Source organism: Hippoglossus hippoglossus, chromosome 6 (genome assembly GCF_009819705.1).
Source record: "Hippoglossus hippoglossus isolate fHipHip1 chromosome 6, fHipHip1.pri, whole genome shotgun sequence".
In the NCBI taxonomy this organism is placed as follows: Eukaryota; Metazoa; Chordata; class Actinopteri; order Pleuronectiformes; family Pleuronectidae; genus Hippoglossus; species Hippoglossus hippoglossus.
In genome coordinates, this window is record NC_047156.1 from 17,419,216 (window position 1) to 17,438,877 (window position 19,662).

General features: G+C 43.8%; 2 protein-coding genes across 3 annotated transcripts; one reads left to right on the forward strand and one right to left on the reverse strand.

Moving 5' to 3' along the window:
• Positions 1-139: 139 nt before the first annotated feature.
• LOC117763463 (methionine aminopeptidase 2-like) lies at positions 140-7,608 on the forward strand. Its single transcript, XM_034588596.1, has 11 exons — positions 140-471; positions 1,229-1,342; positions 1,549-1,611; positions 2,189-2,291; positions 2,556-2,717; positions 2,952-3,133; positions 3,321-3,415; positions 4,434-4,530; positions 4,623-4,726; positions 6,396-6,511; positions 6,670-7,608. Exons 1-11 carry the CDS (start codon positions 324-326, stop codon positions 6,920-6,922), a joined length of 1,437 nt encoding a protein of 478 aa, XP_034444487.1. The 5' UTR covers positions 140-323; the 3' UTR covers positions 6,923-7,608.
• A 4-nt stretch (positions 7,609-7,612) lies between these two features.
• LOC117763462 (netrin-4-like) lies at positions 7,613-19,131 on the reverse strand. Of its 2 annotated transcripts, none has more exons than XM_034588595.1 (10): positions 18,678-19,131; positions 17,832-18,388; positions 14,912-15,184; positions 13,236-13,362; positions 12,810-12,998; positions 11,878-12,085; positions 11,635-11,747; positions 11,427-11,495; positions 10,242-10,421; positions 7,613-9,322 (listed from the first exon to the last, which is right to left on the reverse strand). In XM_034588595.1, the coding sequence occupies exons 1-10, from the start codon at positions 18,739-18,741 to the stop codon at positions 9,180-9,182; spliced, it is 1,923 nt and encodes a 640-aa protein (XP_034444486.1). In that variant the 5' UTR covers positions 18,742-19,131; the 3' UTR covers positions 7,613-9,179. The 2 variants fall into 2 exon arrangements, 1 of the variants encoding a protein (XP_034444486.1); XR_004614169.1 differs by having other exon boundaries at positions 9,176-9,322; positions 10,242-10,393; positions 18,678-19,130.
• Between the last annotated feature and the right edge of the window lie 531 nt (positions 19,132-19,662).

Sequence of the window (19,662 nt, forward strand, 5' to 3'; positions counted from 1 at the left end):
GGGGGGGGGGGGGGGGGGGGGGGGGGGGGGGGGGGGGGGGGCACTGCATGAAGGAGACACTCTGCAGAGGGATCATGTTGCACTCCTCCCAAATGAGACTTCCTCTGCAGGAGAAAGACAACTGATAATAAAAAAAAGTTTCTGCACAGAGGAGAGGATCGTCTTCCCTCCGTTCAGGTCAAGCTGTTGCGCGGAGATCGTCCATCAGCTCCGTTATTGGCTCAGCCTCCTCCAGCTGCTCCACGCTTGTTTCTTGCTCTGACCACTGGAGGCTCTCAGCAGCTTATGCGTCACTTCATCTCTCCGTCGGTCGGTCGCCGGTCATGGCGGAGCTACAGCCACAGCGAGAAGTGGAGCCGCAACTTCTCAACGGGGTCGCGGACCTGAACGAGGAGAGGGAAGATGCGGATGCGCCGGAGTCAGTGAAGAGAAAGAGGAGGAAGAAGAAGAGGAGCAGGACCACTGCAGCAGGTAGGAGGCATCACTTAAACAGGACCATTGAGGGAAATAGCGCAAATGTGTTTCCTCAATAGAGCCACATGTAAAGGCATCAGATATGCGGGACAGGAGAGTTTTCAACCTGTCAGAGGGTTTTACTGTCCCAACTCTGACAGGCTGCTGCTGCTGCTGCTCATCTGGAGACGGGACAATCTGAAAAATTAACACCAGATCTGATTGAAAGAATCCGTTTGAATAACATTTACTCCAGATTAAAATATGTTCCATCCTACAAATCCCCCTCTAAGCTGCATGAAATGATGTAATAGAAGTATCCACAGTTTTAGTGCAACAAGATCCACCACTCTGCACGATGATAAATTCAGCTTTACTGCTCCAAACTGTGGAAAAATAAAAGCCTCGGTATTTGAACCTGCCCCAAGTCAAGTGTGGTCCACACAGCAGTGTCTCTGGAAGGCTAAATGTCAGAATGCTGCAAGGTACACGTGCCCTTGAGGATATTGACCCCCAATGTATAGAAAGAATTAATGCACACACTCTGCCAAGTTGAGACGTTGGTGGATGCACTTTCTTTAAATGAATGGGAAAAACATCATTTACTCTGAGTTTTTTTGTATGTCAAAATTTATATGCATGTCGTGCCAATGGTGCACACGCACGTGTTCATCTGCACATGCATGCAAAACGGCGTGTGTGTGTGTGTGTGCGTGTGTGTGCGTGTGTGTGTGTGTGTGTGTGTGTGTGTGCGTGTGTGTGTGTGACTTTGCAGCAGGGACAAATGAGGCTGAGGGGGATGGAGGAGCCCTATGTGTTGGTGATGTGGCGAAACAGTTGGAGCTGCAGATGCTGGAGGACAAAGAGCGAGAGGAGGATGGAGAAGAAGGTAACTCCTGACCATCTTCCTCATCATCTTCCTCATCATCCTCATCATCCTTATCATCTGCTGTGGTGATCGTGCTGAACTTTTAAGTCCCAGAAAGTGCCGAGTGAAATTCAGCCGGTCACATCTGCAATGAGATATCCGATTTTTCAGTAGCACACTTGGAGCCGTGCCACAAACTGAATTGAAACTAATGATGCTTTCAACAGATGGGGAAGAGGGAGAGAACTCTGCCGGGAAGAAGAAGAAGAAGAAGAAAAAGAAGAAAGGATGTAAGACCTTTTTGTTCTCTTACTGCAACAGATCTTCACAATACCAGATTTCTCTTTGACCTTTTAGACCACAGGTTCTGCAAGAACCTTGTTCCTCTAAAACTAAATCAATCTCCTGAATACACAGCTCCACATTTACAACAGTTGCACAGAAGCAGTTTGACCTGGTTAATCGGTGTCAGGATAGTTGTGCGGTGAAGGACTGACTCAGGTGTAGGACACAATGCGACAGGACTTACATGTCGAGCAGACGGGACAAAATTAATGACGGCACGTTTGACATTAACAGACTAATGCAGCGAGAGTCGAGAAGAGTCACAGTTTGGACTGAGAGAACTGAAATTAAGTGATCCTAAATATGTGCCACATAATTATCATTCCTACCTGTGGTATAATACAAGTGCTACAGGATTTTTACAGTTTTTTTAGATTTAGATTCTTTAGGGTGCTTCACATAATTAGATCTGTAAGTCAGGGACTGGAGGATTCTTCTTCAGCAAAGGTAAAATATCACTGTCATGAACACAGGCAGGATAACTTGTGTTTTCTTGTCTCCTCCTCTCTATCTGGGCCACAGTGAAGGGACAGACTGACCCTCCCTCAGTCCCCATTTGCGAGCTGTATCCCAACGGAGACTTTCCAAAGGGAGAGGAGTGTGAATACCCCCCATCAAAAGACGGGTGTGTTTGACCTCTATGTCGTCCCCTTACACTCAGCAGTGGTTGTCCACTGTGTGATATGCCAAGTGTTTATTTGCTCTGCACTTTATTCACGTTGGACATCATAATGAGGTGCAGTGTTTAATTTCCTCTTCAGGAGGAGGTAATGTTGTCATATTTGTCCTCACCTGTGCAGAGTATGTCACATCCTCATTATGAATATTTGTATAATGAGAAAATAATGAGTGCCACCACCCTCTGTGATGTGCCTACCCCCCCTGCCAGGCGCAGTGCAGCATGGCGGACCACCAGCGAGGAGAAGCGGGTGCTGGACAGGGCCAACGAGGAGATGTGGAGTGATTTCAGGCAGGCGGCCGAGGCACACAGACAGGTCCGCTCTTACGTCAGGAGCTGGATTGAACCGGGGATGGCCATGATTGACATCTGGTGAGACATAAACAGAAATTTCTTCCTCAAGCCCCTTGTAAGACACACAAGTCTTGGCTCCTCATGTTGATCCTGGACTGGCATTGATAGGATTTCAGCACTTCTTTGTCTTAGAAACCAGCAGGAGAGCTGCTGTATCTCTTCAAACGCTTCACGGTGCTTTATCTGTCCTGACAACAGTCTCATCGTTCCTGTCACCTGTTGTCCCTCTGTGCCGCTCTCTGTTTCTGGCAGTGAGAAGCTGGAGGACTGCTCCAGGAGGCTCATTAAAGAAAACGGACTGGAGGCCGGTCTGGCCTTCCCCACCGGCTGCTCCATCAACCACTGCGCTGCCCACTACACCCCGAACGCAGGAGACCCCACCGTGCTGCGCTACGACGACGTCTGCAAAATTGACTTTGGAACGCACATCAACGGTGAGAGCCCACTAATGACTTTCTATGTGCTTATGGAGTTAAGCTGTGCTGTTTCACATTTGGCATTTATTATAACTAGGTAAATGAATGATTGCATTATAGATCTTACTGCCCGGAATAAGCTGTTCTCATAGATGAATCACCTCATGGCAACTGCTGTGAGTAATCAAAGGGTTTGCTCTTTCAGGTCGGATAATAGACTGTGCCTTCACCGTCACATTCAATCCAAAGTATGACCGGCTGCTGGAGGCTGTGAAAGACGCAACAGACACTGGCATCAGGGTAACACACAGGAAGCTTACACGATACACAACATCCAGAAGAATCCTTATACAAGTATCCTGAGCACATTTCTCTTGTCTAGATCACAGTGTATTAGTATCAAAAATGGTACAATAGTCATCATAAAGCAATTGTGGATTCCTTTGAACATGATGTTCAACTTGATAGGAGGGGACACACAAATAGCTTCTAATATATAGATAATGAGGGAGTGATGATGAAGATAAGATCATTTTTTATTCTTCCCACACAGCACCATTTGTCACTGCATCAAAACTAGAAGACCAGATGCAGTGGTTGACAGAAAAGGGTTAATGGGTATATATATAGTAGAGATAACATATATTATACAGTTAACCAGTGAATGCAAATCAAGTGAGATAAGTCAATATGCGGACTATGTTCACAGATACAGCCATTACATGGCACAAAAAACACAGAAACAATCGTTTACATTTTAAATCTCACTGAATCCTCTGTATATTATTTCCTCTAAAATAAGGAGCATTAAAAACAGCTATCATAGGTTGAATATTCTAGTACCTGTAGGGAGTATTTTACAATCCAAAGTACAATGACACTCAGTGGAGCACATACCTCCGCAAAGGCCCAACAGTCCCTTTCCAGGCCCCACACTTGTTCACAATCAAACCGACAAACTTGGTGTAGGTAACAAATTCCGAGCAGGTGGAGACTGCACACATTTAGGTATCATTTACAGAGACCCAGTGACTCCCCATTTACATTAACTTATTGATTTTGATGCTACTTCTAACTGGATTCAGAGCTCAGGATCGATTCCTTATTTTGTTCATCACATCATTCATACCTACAAACTCATATGCTGGTTTATTTCCACATTATCTACCTGTCAAGTAACCTTATATGATATACTTTACAGCCCTCTGGAGTTTGTGTAGCTGTAAAAAAACGTTTCAGGCGGTGGTGACATTATTGTGTTTGCGCGAGGAACATAATGTAATTTACTGACGTGAGTGTGGACACCTCTTTGTCCAAGTTTGCAGGAATCGACGTGCGCCTTTGCGACGTCGGTGAGACGATCCAGGAGGTCATGGAGTCATATGAAGTGGAGATAGATGGGAAAACATATCAGGGTAATGTGAAGTCGTTTGTCATCTTTTCCTCACACGCAGGTTCAGTGCTGCTGCTTAGTTATTAAACCTCAGTGTGTGTGTTCTCTTTACAGTGAAGCCAATCAGGAATCTCAACGGCCACTCCATTGGACAGTACAGGATACACTCAGGGAAGACAGTCCCTATTGTTAAAGGTGGAGAGGCCACGAGGATGGAGGTTTGTACACCATCAATCACTGGACATGGCTTACAGCCCTCTGGAGTTTGTGTAGCTGTAAAAAAACTTTTCAGGCGGTGGTGACATTATTGTGTTTGCGCGAGGAACATAATGTAATTTGTTCCTCAAATTACCTCCGCCAAAGAGGTTACGTTTTCACCCCTGTCTCTTTGTTTTTAAGCGATAACGCAACAAATCTTAGTGGAAGGATGTGAAAAAGATCAGGGAAGAACTCATATTTAGTTGTGGATCCGGATCAGGGGGCAGATACACACATTTCTTGGTGTGGTAATCGCATCAGTTTGGCCAGGGTCTCCCCGTGTCTGTGGGTTTCAGGTACTCTAGCTTCCTCCCACAGTCTAAAGACATGCAGACGGGGGTTAGGTTGATTGGAGACTCTAAATTTACCTAGGGTGTGAATGTCCGTGTGAAAGGTTGTTGGCCATGTGATAGACTGGCGACCTGTTTCTGTTGTACCCCGTCTCTTAATCAATGTCAGGTGAGATTGGCTCCAGCTCCCCCAACAACCCTCAAAAGACAAGTGGTATAGATATTGGATGGATGGATGGCGTTTTTCAACATTTTTCTTAATTTTCTCAGAGAATAATTCATGGATATTGAATTTAAAAAACTTGGTTTCATAAGTTGAGGTATGCACTTTACTGATTCTAGTTTAAATTGTGTTTATTTGACTTGATTCTCGGGCACAAAACATGACAGGAGCCTTTTCTACTTGAGTGTCTGAAATGAAACCATTCGGAGCTGCTCGACTTTGCATATAAATGGACCCTTTTTCAGTTCTTAAGTGTAATTGCAGGTACTTGTGGCTGGTTATTGGGTTATGATGAGGTGTGGAGGTATGTTCTAATGCTCTGCTCCAACGGCTTCTTAGTCACCCTCGTCCGCACTTTAATTACGCCTGTAATGGAATTACCGGCCGCATCGCGTAGCAACACATGTTAAAACCCCGGCTCTTCATTTCACTAGCAGCACTGTAATGTGGGCGCCCAGGGTTCATTAACAGGCCGCCGCCTCACCAAGGAGAAACATGGAGATGCGTGCCTGCGTCACAACGGCATGCCTGCAGTGTGTGAGTGTATTTGGACAGGATTGAGTATGTTAATTGGCAAGTTGCTGTGTTAAGCTTTTTTACCTGACGGTTCCAGGAGAGGGGAGGTGGAGTGGTGGCTGCTGATGTGGCAGCTTTGCGTGTGGTATTTTTAGCTGAAGTGTTCTTTTGTGTTACGGGGACATTAAACCTCTTTGTGATCAGAGAGCGAGTGCACAACTGGAGCGGCAGCTGGGCGTGCCACGGGGCCGCGAGCACTTTGACTGATTATCGTGGAGGGACAGAGGGTGTCGCAGTGTTATCAGCTAATACCACAAGCATTCCAACAACAGCCACGCTCCGATAGAGACGCACAAACGCCAATGAAACTCCGCCAATCAACGTACAAAAAAGGACACTGCTGTCCTTAATAGAGTGCATGTGAAAGTCGCAGCCAACTGACAACTTTAGGGTTTTGTTATCTACTCTCTGTGACCCCTGAGGAGTTTTTGTCCTTTTTAGTGTCATATCGCATTTAGGCCTACACAAAGGTATATATGCTGTTTATAGATTAAGATGGGTGAGTTTTGTGTTCCTGTCTTTCTTTTCTCTGCCTCTCAGGAAGGTGAAGCATACGCCATTGAGACATTCGGCAGCACGGGAAGAGGTGCAGTCCACGATGACATGGAGTGCTCACATTACATGAAAAACTTCAACGTCGGACACGTGCCAATAAGGTTCATCTCATCCATGTGTTGGAATCCAAAATATTGAGTCTGATAATCAATCCATCATTTTAACAAAAAAGCATCATATCTGCATGTTACTTCACATCTCTAGATTCGTCCTCAAGCTTGTTTTCACTGTTGACTCTGTGTCGTCGCTTGTGCCGCAGACTCCCGAGGGCTAAACATCTGCTGAACGTGATCAATGAGAACTTTTGCACCTTGGCGTTCTGCCGCCGCTGGCTGGACCGCCTGGGCGAGAGCAAGTACCTGATGGCGTTGAAGAATCTGTGCGACCTTGGCATCGTAGACCCGTACCCGCCCCTCTGTGACATCAAGGGCAGCTACACCGCCCAGTATGAGCACACCATCCTACTCAGGCCCACCTGCAAGGAGGTAGTGAGCCGGGGGGAGGACTACTAGAGCGGCATGCAGCAGGAGGAGCACGACTGATCAAAGACAACAGACCTCTTCAGACTGACAGCAATTATGCAATATTTCTCTGAACTAAATTTCCACTGCTAGAGAACCTTTAGGTAAATGTTAGCAAGAGCAACAGACTTGTGTCATGGCAGCAGCTTACTAGTATTTAGTTTTTCCAACTAACTATTGAGCCAGTAGATAAAAGGACATATCTTTAATAAATGAAGTGATTGTCATTTAAGTTACGTGTTGCTTTTAGAAAATATGCAAAATATATAAATATATGTAAGAGAATCATGCAAAAAGGTTTTTGGTGAACACTTTACCCAGAATGCTGTGCTTCATTCCTGTATAGAAATATATATATTTCTATATTTCTTTGCTCTATTACTAATTTGAGGCAATTTTTATAAAAAAATAAATTGTTATAAATCTTGCACTGAATGCTGTGTCCATTTTTGAAGAGCTTAACATATCTATCAATCTATCTATCTGTCGGTCTGTCTGTCTATCCATCCATTTAGTACTGTTGGATTGATCCATGTTAGAATGACAGGCGTATATTATTTTTATTCATATTTATAATAAAGACTGAACATTATAACCTTCATGAAGGTGGGACTGTTGCATTAAGCAGCATTGGTTTGAACTAGCTGTTCCTAATAAAAAGGTGATTTGATGTCAAACTTTTAACCACCTCATAGTGGGATAGTGTATTTCTCTCTTTTAACCAAAGGAGGGCGGTACTAAAACATGGGTCAAACATGAGTGCGCCACCTCCACTTACTCAGACGTTACAGGCTATTCATAACCTCTTGCTTCAGCATAATGTGACCATGGAATGAAAGAGACTTTTCCCAGAAGCATTAAGAATGAGCTCACTGACACAGACTTTATGCAGTTTTGATTAAAAAATACATATAGGACACACAGAAATAGCATTAGAAATGTCACATTGATGCTTCGTGCACCCTAAATCACCACTTTGTCCTTAAAGAGAAAAAAACCTTTCCTGCTAATTTTCTCTTATTTTGGTAAAGTCTTTGGGACAAGGACATCGGCGGTGATGTTATGACTGAGGAATGCATCATGTCTCCTCACGCACTTTGTAAGTCTCCTTGGAGACAGCGGAGCGGGCCTATTCTTAACCAGACCCAGCTAATCAAAATGGCCTGTGGACTCTGGATCGGATACAGGGTGATGTCAACGAGCACCGGGGCTTTTAATACATATTTATTTTGGGGGCAGCGAGAGTCACAGGCCGAATAGAGGAACATATGTTAAGATAGAGTGTACTCTCTGGCTCCCACAGAGTCAGGTCAGGAGAGGCCTCCTCACCGAGAAGTAGGTCTTTTGAGGACAGCAAAAAAATCCTCCACAGAATCGAGTCTGACTCCAGCGGCCTGACAAGGATCCACTCTTGTAACTGAAGCAGCTGTAAGAGCAAACTCAATCATTGAGCGTTTCAGCCGCTCATCTGTGCCGCAGAGACCAGAGAGGGCGCGGAGGTGTGTGTTCGCTCTCTTGTCGGACAGCAGGCGGGCGAGTGTGCCAGAGAAACACAGAGCTCTTCAGATTAAGCCGCCTGATTCCTCTAATGCTGTTTTCTTCATCCAGGAGTTACTTGTTGGGACCTGCACTGTCCCAGAGCCACTGCCAAGGACATCGAGCATATGCGCACGTTCGCACACATACACACACAGATTCTGATGATGACCTATGATTTATCACCAATGTGTGTGCGACGACAAGGAGGATTCAGTCTGGGCACCTTTGCAAGATTCCAAACAGCTCTCAATGAAATAGATACAGCAGGACGTGATGATTTAGGCTCATCAACTCTGACAGCTTCCTCGCCCAGTAAATAGAGTTTAACAGAGTATTTTACATGCACTCGTTATTGCTGTATAAGTAATGTGGACAGATGAGCTGAGACATATTATAAAATAAGAAGGAAATTCTAGGATCAGCTTTGTCGGGACGAAGGTGATGCTATGTTCACTCGGATCCTCGAGTGACTGCAGGCGATCTAACTGAATCCAGTTTCTACTTATTTCATATTATTTCATTCTGCAACATCCACAGCATTGTAGTGTTCTGTTCTTGTGACTTTTACTTTCACTTTAGTGTCCAAGCAAAATTCAGACATCTCCTGTGTTTATCTTGTCCATTACTTATGCAGTAAAATCTTCTGCACGTCTCAGCTGATCCCCTCCATCCCTCTGTCCGTGTCTCCGGTCCGCTCCTCACCGACGCTCTATCGGCGGCCGCAGTCTTTCCTTAGGATGTGGAGCATTTTGCGTCCCAGGCTTGACTTCCACGGTTTAACGAAACTCTTGGTGTTGATCAGCAGTCGGCCGGTCTTCCAGTCCTCGTGTCCCCCCACTACGTACTCTGATCCTGGAGAGAAAGACAGAGCAGAGGATCTGTGACTTTGACTTCTTCTGAGAACGTCACAAAAATACACAAAACAAGATCTAACGTGTAACAGGGTCCATTATGATTTGTAATATAATTTGTATTTCTATAGCTATTTCACTCAAAGCACTTTACAGTACAGATTTGCCATTCACACACATTTATACAGTGCATCTATGTGCAGTACTTTCTCTATCACACATCACTCACACACTGCCAACACAGCCATCAGGGGGAAATTGGGGTTCAATGTCTTGCCCTAGGCAGACGGGAATCAAACAGCCAACCGTCGGGTTAGTGGACGACCCGCTCCAACTCCTGAGCTATAACCGCCCCACAAAATCGGTGTAAATAGTTATAACCTGGCATGTATAGCCCTCCATTGTCCATATGTAGCCTTTCTGTTATTATGTTGTACGTTTACACACTAGTTATAATGTGATATGTTTGTGTTGTTTCATTTGTTTAGGGGCTCCACATATGTACAACATTGACCTGAGGATTTTGTTCTTTGGCTCTTATTGTCAGAAAAAACTTGTCAAGACATTCATGGTCCGGCCTTCACATTAAATCAGAACACAGACATGGCGAGACTCCACCATTTACACAAGCACACTATTGTACAACTGTAATTAACAAGTTAAATACTGTGCTGTGATGGACTGGCTTGGGTTATTGTTGCTAGTTAGATGTGAAATAGTCTTATAACAGAGAGATGGCTCTAATCTTTACGCTGTAAACGTCAAATCAAAATGAGTGATGCTGGGACCCTGGCGCCCACTCAGAAGTCTCTGAGGAGCGACACAAAGCTGGCAGGTTGTCGACTTGAGATTCTACTAATTATACGATTCTGCATCGTGAGCAATAATGTCTCTGATTGGAAGTGGCTGCTGCAGTTAACCTGGGTTGAGGATGGGACATGTGCAGCCGTGGGTGGTCCAGGACTCTGGGTAGAGGGTGATGCTCTTCCTCTGGATCTTCATCTGACGACTCTGGTACAGGACCTTCTTCACTTTGACCTCCACCTCGGCGTGGGAGCCTTTACAACCAGCACTGCCAAGGAAAAAACATCGATACATCACTCATACAGCAACTCTGTAGAAAAACAGCGCCAACATCTACAAACACCATCATTAGTAATTTTACACTTCTGGCACGGTAAACCCTTTTCATATCACATTTATGAGGATAAAGGGGAACTCAATATGTTTTACAATCCAAAATCACTTTACTAGTCATGAGGCACACTATCTATACTCTGATTTATTCAATGCAGCAATGCACCAACAGAGGCGGGGAAGAAGAGGACTGCTAGCAAGTAATCACAGATAAACACTGTGCTGCTACATTTTCAAATGTTGTATGAGGAAGGAAATACAATCTTTGTGAGTATTAAAAATCAAGTAGGTTGGTTTGGGGGGGGTAAATCTGAATCAGAAAATGTATCCCAGACAAGCATATAGAAATATACAGACCTAAATAATGTAAGTATGAAAGTGTATTATTTCTGTATTATAACTGTATCTATTTTTTGTTATGTAGTGATCGTGATATAGGTACATCTCAAGGGATTTGTCCTAATAAATACATTAGTATGCATTATTCAACAATATATAGAGAAAAAAAAGAACGATAATATGGTAAAGATGTATAATCATGATTGAGGTGTTGGCAGCTGATCGTGATTAATGATTACCACAAAAGTACTACTAGATTACAACTAGATACACAACATGCCTACTCACATTTACTACTATTAATGGCAATACCGCTATCATCAGACATTTTCTTTTGCATAAATACTTTAAACATTGATAAACCTCTACATTTTTGTTAGACACTGTGCTCTGGTACACGTGACATAAAAAATGTGCAGTATACATTCAGTATCACAGATCCAGAGGAAACCAATGCAGAATATATCAGATAGAACAACCAGGGGTATTTTTTAACTTTATAACAAACCGACCTGGTGGTTTTAAGCTGCTACTGACTTAATTGTGTCGTTGAATGGCCTAACAATAAATGACTGTCGTGACCGGCTCACACAACACTGAATCAATGCATTGTGTCAAATAGCTCTTACCATAGTCGTACTCTGCAGCACAGAAGAGTTTGGGGCTGCTGAGCGTTACTTCAACACATTCACATTTCTCTGAGGAGAGTGAAACAAAATCAATAAGCTTTGTATATAAATCATTTCATCGTGACGTTATAGATTTCAAGAACAAAAACAGCAGCATGGGTGGGATGGGTGTGCAGTGTATTAAGTTGTGAGATGACCTGAGACTCACCAGAGTGGTGCAGTGCAGAGAAAAGCTCCTCTGCCCTAAAGAGTGCCGTCTCACTATTACTGCTGCTGTGTCCCATGTGGCCAGTGACTGTATAGAAGACCTCCACATCTGAGCTGTGGTGCAGAGGTAAAAAAAACCAGTCAGGTTCAGGGCTCCGCTCAGCGTTAATAACCCAGAATGCACTCTACCTCTACCACCATACATAACTTTATATAATACATACGGCTGCGTCTTGGCTCTCACCCAGAAACGCAGTCACCAGTGTAGGGGTCACAGTCCCCCGTGCAGTCGCATGGGCGGCAGCCGTATTCGTGCAGCCCCCAGTATCCCATCATGCAACTGTCACAGCGGGGGCCGCCGACGCCAGGCTTGCAAGTGCAGTCCCCGCTGGTAGGGTTGCAGAGAGGGCTCCCACCCGAGAGGACGGCGCCGACAGGGTGGCAGGAACAGGCTGCGGAGGAGAGAGGTGACGGAACAACAGGATCACATGTTAACATCACTGTGACGCCGTCGCAGCAGCAGACATTATGCTCATGCATGTATGTAAAGTGCAAACGCACTTGTAGAAGGAAAACAAACATATTTAATGAGTTACTCCCACGACAGTATAAAAGTTTAATATATTTCATCATCCTATTGCTGGGAATATACACTGGATGTGCTTTGAGCAGCAAAAACAAACTCGCAATAAATCAGTGGAGCCTGTCTGCACCGTCAGACTCTCAGCCCGATGCTTCCAATTGTTACAAACTTGCTAGAACTGTTTTTCCAAAAACGGTATGTTTGCTCTTAAAAAATGCTGCAGCGTGTCTGGCTGGGGGGGGGGGGGGGTCACATGGACCATGGGAAATTCCTTCATTGTTTGCAATAACAGGCACATTCCAAAACAGTGACGTCTTCTCCGTCATTCCTGCGACAGACTCAACTGTGTTTCTCTATCTCATCACCGACAAGACAAGTGACTTAGAAAGGTGCTGATGGGGAGATACGCGTCCCAAAGAGAAATCAATCTGCTTTAGGGTCAGAGGTGGAGGGTCAGAGGTCAAATCTGATCTACATTGCTGTCCTACATATCTCAAAGGTTGTTTCTCTTAATTTGAATTCTCAGCTGGTGTTCATGGAGACAAAAGTTATAAAGAAGCAACGGTGCACTCTGAGGAAACAGAGGCTCTCACGTTTGCAGGAGTCAGGGGCCGTTTTTGGACGAGTGGGGTCTCTGTAGAAACCCGTCTTGCAGTTCTGGCAGTGGCGGCCCTCCGTGTTGTGGCGGCAGCTGTCACACACGCCGCCGCTCTGCCGTCCGGTGGCCAGCCACAGCCCACGGCTGAAGTGGCAGCTCCTGGCGTGGCCGTTACACTTGCACCCTGTGTTTTTTGATAGACATACACCACGAAAGAAAGAATGAGATACTTCCCTCTACCTCGCACATTTTGCAAAAACCTTATCAGAGCAGTGACAACTCTTGCAGTAGCTGCTCTGTTATTCATCAAGTATCGGTTTCTCAAAAGGTTACAGGTGATTTATGACTAAATTCATTTAGCAGATAAGTCCACATGCTGTGTGTCCTACTCTGCGTTTGACTCTCTTGCCCCATCACTCACTCTGGCACTCGTGTGGCGTCCCTATGAGGCCGTTGGCAGCCTGCCAGGGCTGATCATTGTGGAGAGGTGCACAGCGCTCACAGTGGTCACCGGCCGTGTTGTGTCGGCACACACACTTACCATGGACCTGCCAGGCACACACGACAGGAAGAAAAGAATCAATTACTTCAGTTTTCATTTTACTGCTTCTTCCATTTCTCAGCAAGTATTGCAACCTATTGTATATTGTATTATATTATACTGAGCTATCGCCTGTCCAAATCGCACCAGACTCGCACTTCCTTGGGCCCTTAACACATCTGCCAAGTGTGAAGTGGATATGATGAACAGTTCTGAAGATATGCGCTCCACATACAGACAGAAAGAAAAGGGGTTCTGTCCTTGAGGTTGGATGTCTATGCTTTTCATAAGATCCAAATAGGATCCTTTATATTTGTGTTTCAGAGTCAGTGTGAAGATGTAACTCTTTTCATTACCTCATTAAGTTATATGCCTTGCCATCAAGGTTATGTTTTCAGCCGTGGATGGACTGGGCCTGGGTTTTTGAAGTACTCATTAACATTTGGTGCAGGTTAAGAGGCAGAATATATTTCACTCTCTTTAATGTGATCAAACCACTTCCTTGTGTTCATTTGCATTTCTACTATGAGAGCTAGATAATCATGTGTGGGATTGTTCGACGAGGTATGCGCTCTAGTGCCATTCTAGTTACCTCTGCCAAGGAGGTCATGGTTTTGTCCATTTGTGTGTTTGTTGTTTGGTTTCTTTCTTTGTTTGTCAGCAGGATTATGCACAAACCACTGAAAAGATTTACACGCAACTTTGTTGAAGGATGAGATATGGGCCAAGAACAAACCCATTAAAATTTGGCAAAGCTCCAGACAAAGGGACAGAGCCAGGAATTTTGTTATCCACTTTCTTTAACATTGCGAGATATGTTGTTTTTCACCAATTTCCAAGGAAACAATTCATGGACCTTGATGGAAAAAATCATGATTATTCAGAGGACTGGTATCTATGAGGGTGTATAGATTGGTGCAGCTTGATTGTATGTAAGGAGACTCTTGGGCCTTGGTGGAGGTACGTGCTCGACTGAGTGCCATTCTAGTTTATATTGATTTCAAACAGCCTTGCACTCATGTTATGTGTGTATAACAACCCTGCTTCGTATTTGCAACATACCAACATCTATATAGATAATCACTTTGTTTACATGCTGTGAAGCTTATTCCTGCCTGTGTAACTTATTTACACCCCCTCAGGTCATGTTGGAATTACACTATTTCTCCTGTTCTCCATTTACAGTGAAGAGAATAACACGACAGCAGCTCAGGGTTGTTAAAGCATTATGTTGAATACTATAATTAAGGTTTTCACATCCTTAAATCCCTGAAGTGGCAGGTAAATCTATGGCCTAATATCCAGTAGCTTCACTACAACCCTCAGCTTCAGCAGGACGCACGAGAGCTCACTTGAGTAACACGGGCGTGGTGGGAATAAAAGCACCCAAACCCTTCTCCTCCCAATCCAACCACATCAACAGAAATGCAGACAATCAGACACCGTCAGCAAATCACAACATCTGAGTGTGATGAATTTTTACCCAAGAACAAACCGTAGAAGTGTGTTTTGTTGGTGCGATGCACGTTCACAGAATCCAGCTGAAAATTGCTCACCATGTTACTCGTCCTCTGCTGGTTGGTTTGGTAGCTCCTGGCTGGAACGCAGTGGTCAGCGTGTCCATTGCAAAGGCAGCTGCCTTTGACAATGAAATCATAAATGGCGTAGTGGTCGGTGGGGAGTGCAGCAGCACCGGGATGTTTGGCCTGGCAGGGACACGGCTGGCGCTGCAGCAGGCGGACTCTCAGGTTGGTGATCATGAGCTGGTCCTGAGCAGATGGTCCATAGGGATCCACTGACTGCCAGGGAGACAAGGCTCGATAGATCACCTGCAAAGGAAATGATGAGAAATCTCACAAACCCTGTGTTGTTTCACTTGTAAACAATAAATCTAATACGTGAAAAATATTATCTTAAAGACGCACCGGGATGAAAAACGTAAATGATGTACGTTTCTTTTTGTGTGTGATCTGCCAAATAAAAAACAGACAGGATCTGATTTTCCTTTATGTTTTTTAAAAAGTTACCATGTAAAGATGCTCAAATGGTTCTTGTTCACTCTCATTAACTTTATTGCAATGTTGATGTTTTCAGTTTCAGTTTCTACTCCTACAACATTATAACATCACAAATAAAAACTGTCAGACACAAAGCAACGTGCTTTTTTCAATCCAATTCTCACTGCAGTTCTGTGCATCGCCACTGAATGGTGAAAATACTTGAATTGTCCTACTATTATCTTGCATAATGTCTTGGGAAATAAAAAAGTACCAGTGATACTATATTAAATCTTTCAGAAATCTGCATGTAGGTGGGACTTTATAATGCCTCTCCCAGGGATGGATCTACAGAGGGGTCAGCTGCCACCCTAAGTGCTGCCCCTACTGGTGTCCCACAAGCTGTCCCATAATCCAACAATTAAAAGGCACGTTTATGTCCCAAAAGCACGAAAAAGGACAAAAGAGTGTCTAAACAAAATAGATGTTTTATCTCTCTTTATATTACTTCAAGAAAAGTAAAATTCCCTTTTTAGGGAACTACTTACATTTTATTTTCACCTTTAAATGAACTGAATCAAACTTTTATCATTTAACTGAATCTTTACTGAAATGAAAAGATGCTATTTTAACTTTTTTAATTGGTCCTTACTTAAAACATCTTGCATCGTCCATTTGTCCTGTCAACAAGGACAAAGTTGTTGCTGTATCATAATTTATTTATTTTGTAAAATTACATAATTTGATTTGTAAGTAAATGTCAACAATGACAGGATTTACTGTGAACTCATTGTGCAAAAAAGGTGTCTTTGTACCCTTCAGCACGTTTAAACTGAGTATGTATGTATGTATATCTGTAGTATTGTTTCAACAGTGAAAACCTTTATTTATGGGATTTCTTTAAGGCTTCAGCTACAGAAACAGTAATTATACTGGCTGAGGGGCTTACATGAGGAACCCGACAAACTGTAGAGAGACACATACTTGCCTCATATACACAGCAATTATGAGATCAGGCAAAACTATATATTCACTCAGACATTCAACCAGAACCTCCTGACGTGGTCTGTGAGTTAAAATAAATCTATCCTGGACCGTGAGTCTCCATCTGACACCATCTGTGTCAATGAGTGTGTGTGTGTGCTCATGAATTAACTGTAGCTGCTTATCTGGCCCAGATCTCCCAGTGAACACAGAGCAGTTCCAGAAATGCTCTGGAAGACCATCAGAGGCAAAAGTGAACATTGATATTGTTCCCAGTACTAAACAAATAGTCTCCCACAGCTTATCAGAGAAGGTCAGTTTACAACACTTGGTCCACTGTTTAATGGTGTGTGTGTGTGTGTGTGTGTGTGTGTGTGTGTGTGTGTGTGTGTGTGTGTGTGTGTGTGTGTGTGTGTGTGTGTGTGTGTATGTGTGTGTGTGAGTGTGTGAGTGTGTGAGTGAGTGAGTGAGTGAGTAATATCATCTTCTGGAGCGTCTCGCAGTCAGTAAAGGGACATCAGAGAGTGGAGCAGATGGTGAGTGTTAAGTAAATATTTGGCAGCGTGTTTTAATAAAAATCACAGTCCAATATTCAATATTCATCTCTTTGATCTTTGAAGCTTCGACTGATCAGCAGCATCATTCATCGAGGATTATTTATTATTAACCATGAATCAAATGTATTAATAACAGAGCTTTAATTCGGTGAGGGTTGCGATTGGGTGGGAATGACTGGCCACAGACTTTATGAGGAAATCATATTGTGTAAAAATTATCATATGGTGATATCGATATAAAAATTCTGCCGTTTGAATGAAATGTACAAACCTTAACTAAAAACTAGCAAAAGCTAATGTTAAATGTCCGTGCTTTCATTTGAAAAAACATATAAATGTGTCTGCCATGTGAACTATATTTTTTGTTTTATTTATGATAACTATTTTTCTTTTAAGAAATTGTCTTGTATTGTATTGCATTGTATTTAATGCGTTTTTTCTTATGTAACAGAAACTGTAAATGACAGTTCCTTGCATTGAGTATTAATTTGATAATTTTATAGATTATATGTTTTGCAATTGCCAACAATATATTAGTAGGAATAATTTCAAGACCTACAGGATCATATTAATCTTACAATGTGTCATGATTCATGATAATGAGTTGCATTTTCCATTACACTGTTGTTGCACAAGTCTCAGGGGTGGGTCTACAGAGGGGGCAGCCGCCGCCCTGACAATGAGGGCTGCTCCCAAGTTTTCCTGCTCCTAAAGGTGTTGTAGTAAAACAATGTAATTTCTAGGTAGCTTTGCCGAGATTTTGAGAAAAACCCAAATAGATAATGTAGACATTACAGGGTTTTTGTTTTTTTGCTCTCTCATTATATGAAATCCAGTAAAATAATGTGTATTCCCTCGTTTTAGTCATTTTTCTGTTGTTGTAGGCCCAGTTATTGTTTGCCTTAAGAAGTAAACTTTTCCATACTACAGCCACTCACCTCTCCTCTGGTGCAAGGAAAAGCTGCAGAGTACTTGGAGGTGCATGTGGCCCCACTCTCCCCGGCCGATGACGCCTCTGCCAGGCCGAACACCCCCTCACAGTCCCGGGCGTAGTACCTGAGGGTCCTCCACGTGCGCCCGTGGTCCTGGGAGCGCTCCAGCAGCATGGCAGCGGGGCGGGGGGAGCGGAACACCACGATGAGATGGGTGAAGAGGAACTCGGTCTCCAGATCCAGCTGGAGCGTCTCCTCCTCCGGCCCCTCTGCAGACTGCCACCAGGTGTCCGGGTGGCGGAACGAGGAGTCGCTCATGGCGGAGGGAGGGTGCGCCTGAGCGGGGATGGCGGAGTTGCACTTGGTGCACTTGGCCGGGGAGCAGGACTCTCTCCTGCTGGGGTCAGAGGTCTGTTTGTAGAAGCAGAAAGGTTCCGAGGAGTTGGAGCCGCAGGTCGACTGGGTCCTCAGCACTCTGCCCGGGGACAGGTTGCCCATGCGAGGGTTGCAGGCTCGACCGGAGCAGCTGTTCACCACAGCTGGATCTTTGCCTCGTGACGTTTCTGGTAAGAATAAAAAAAAAAAAACATTTGTTCATATGATACATAAATAAAACGAGTAGAAGTATAACAAGTATAATCTGTGAGAGAATAACCGCAGGTGTAAACAGATGTATTTTCTCAGTGGATTTAAAGGCTTTTGCGAGTTTGGTCCACGCAGTGCGCTCCCGATGCTGTGACGCACGTGGATGCGCGAGTTCCCCAAAATAAAACCACCCAATCCTTGATGTATTTATTCACATCTTCATTAAAGGGGTGAGAAAAGCTGTCAGTCAAATAAAAGCAAACTCACCGGTTAAAAGAGGAGAAGACGTGCACATCACCGGGAAAGTGACAAGTAAAGTCCACAGTCTCATTGTGGAGCAGTTGAGTTGTGTATGGCAACAACAAGAGGGCGCATTCAACAGCTTGATCCAGGGGAACGCGTATCCATTTGTTTGTTATCCAGTATTGCTTTGCGACATAAAATAATCTAACAGCAAACGTACACTACACCGGAATTAAGAAGCACAAGAGACTGAAAGGTGAGATTCCTCCTGTCTGTCATGGTGGAGAAGCACCTGGTCAGATTTAACTGGTATTATCCAAGATCTCTGCAGTCATTATCCTCAGATTATTCCATCCCACACACTTGAGGGTTCAGCGTCACTGTGGAGACTTCATTGACATTTGGGAATAAGAAGAGGTTAGCACCGCCCTCGTCTGGTCGTCTCCAACACACCCCTCCCTCTGTGTTTCCTCAAATCAGACTTTTTTTCCCTTTAAAAAATGGCAATGATATATATATAGATAGATATATCTATATCTATCTATATAGATAGATATATAAAGCATTTCTTGCAGGTAAGACAAGATCATGATTTTGGAAAATGTTGATCATCTTTTCATCATCTATGAGAAGATGACTGCAATGATGAGAAGGATTATTGTATTAGCCCACATTATATTACACAAGTGCAGTGCCCATTCCTGCCTGTTTGCAATGACCTGTGTTAATTCTCCGGAGCTACTCCAGAATTATTCCTTGTCATTAATGAGTCATTCTCTAACAATTCTACAATATAGTGTCACTTTTTATTGTCCGTGTGCTGGACGTTGTGTGCAGAGCTTGTTACAAACAGCCTATGGTGCAGAGTGAAGTTAGTAAACTTTGTGTTCATCCTACCTGGTTTATCTGCGGTGAAGATTTTATATTCTGTACATTTAATGTCAGCTATTTCAGAGGTCTGTTAATCCATCAGCATAATCTTAAAACCCAAACTTCAAAATTGTTCTAA

Coding starts and splice junctions, on each gene's coding strand:
- LOC117763462 (XM_034588595.1), bottom strand. CDS start 18,741: ATGAGACTGTGGACTTTACTTGTCACTTTCCCGGTGATGTGCACGTCT. Junction 13,363..14,911: donor AGCAGAGGACGAGTAACATG/GTGAGCAATTTT, acceptor TGTGCCTGGCAG/GTCCATGGTAAGTGTGTGTG. Junction 9,323..10,241: donor ATGTCCCATCCTCAACCCAG/GTTAACTGCAGC, acceptor CTTTCTCTCCAG/GATCAGAGTACGTAGTGGGG.
- LOC117763463 (XM_034588596.1), top strand. CDS start 324: ATGGCGGAGCTACAGCCACAGCGAGAAGTGGAGCCGCAACTTCTCAAC. Junction 2,718..2,951: donor ATGGCCATGATTGACATCTG/GTGAGACATAAA, acceptor TGTTTCTGGCAG/TGAGAAGCTGGAGGACTGCT. Junction 6,512..6,669: donor GTCGGACACGTGCCAATAAG/GTTCATCTCATC, acceptor CTTGTGCCGCAG/ACTCCCGAGGGCTAAACATC.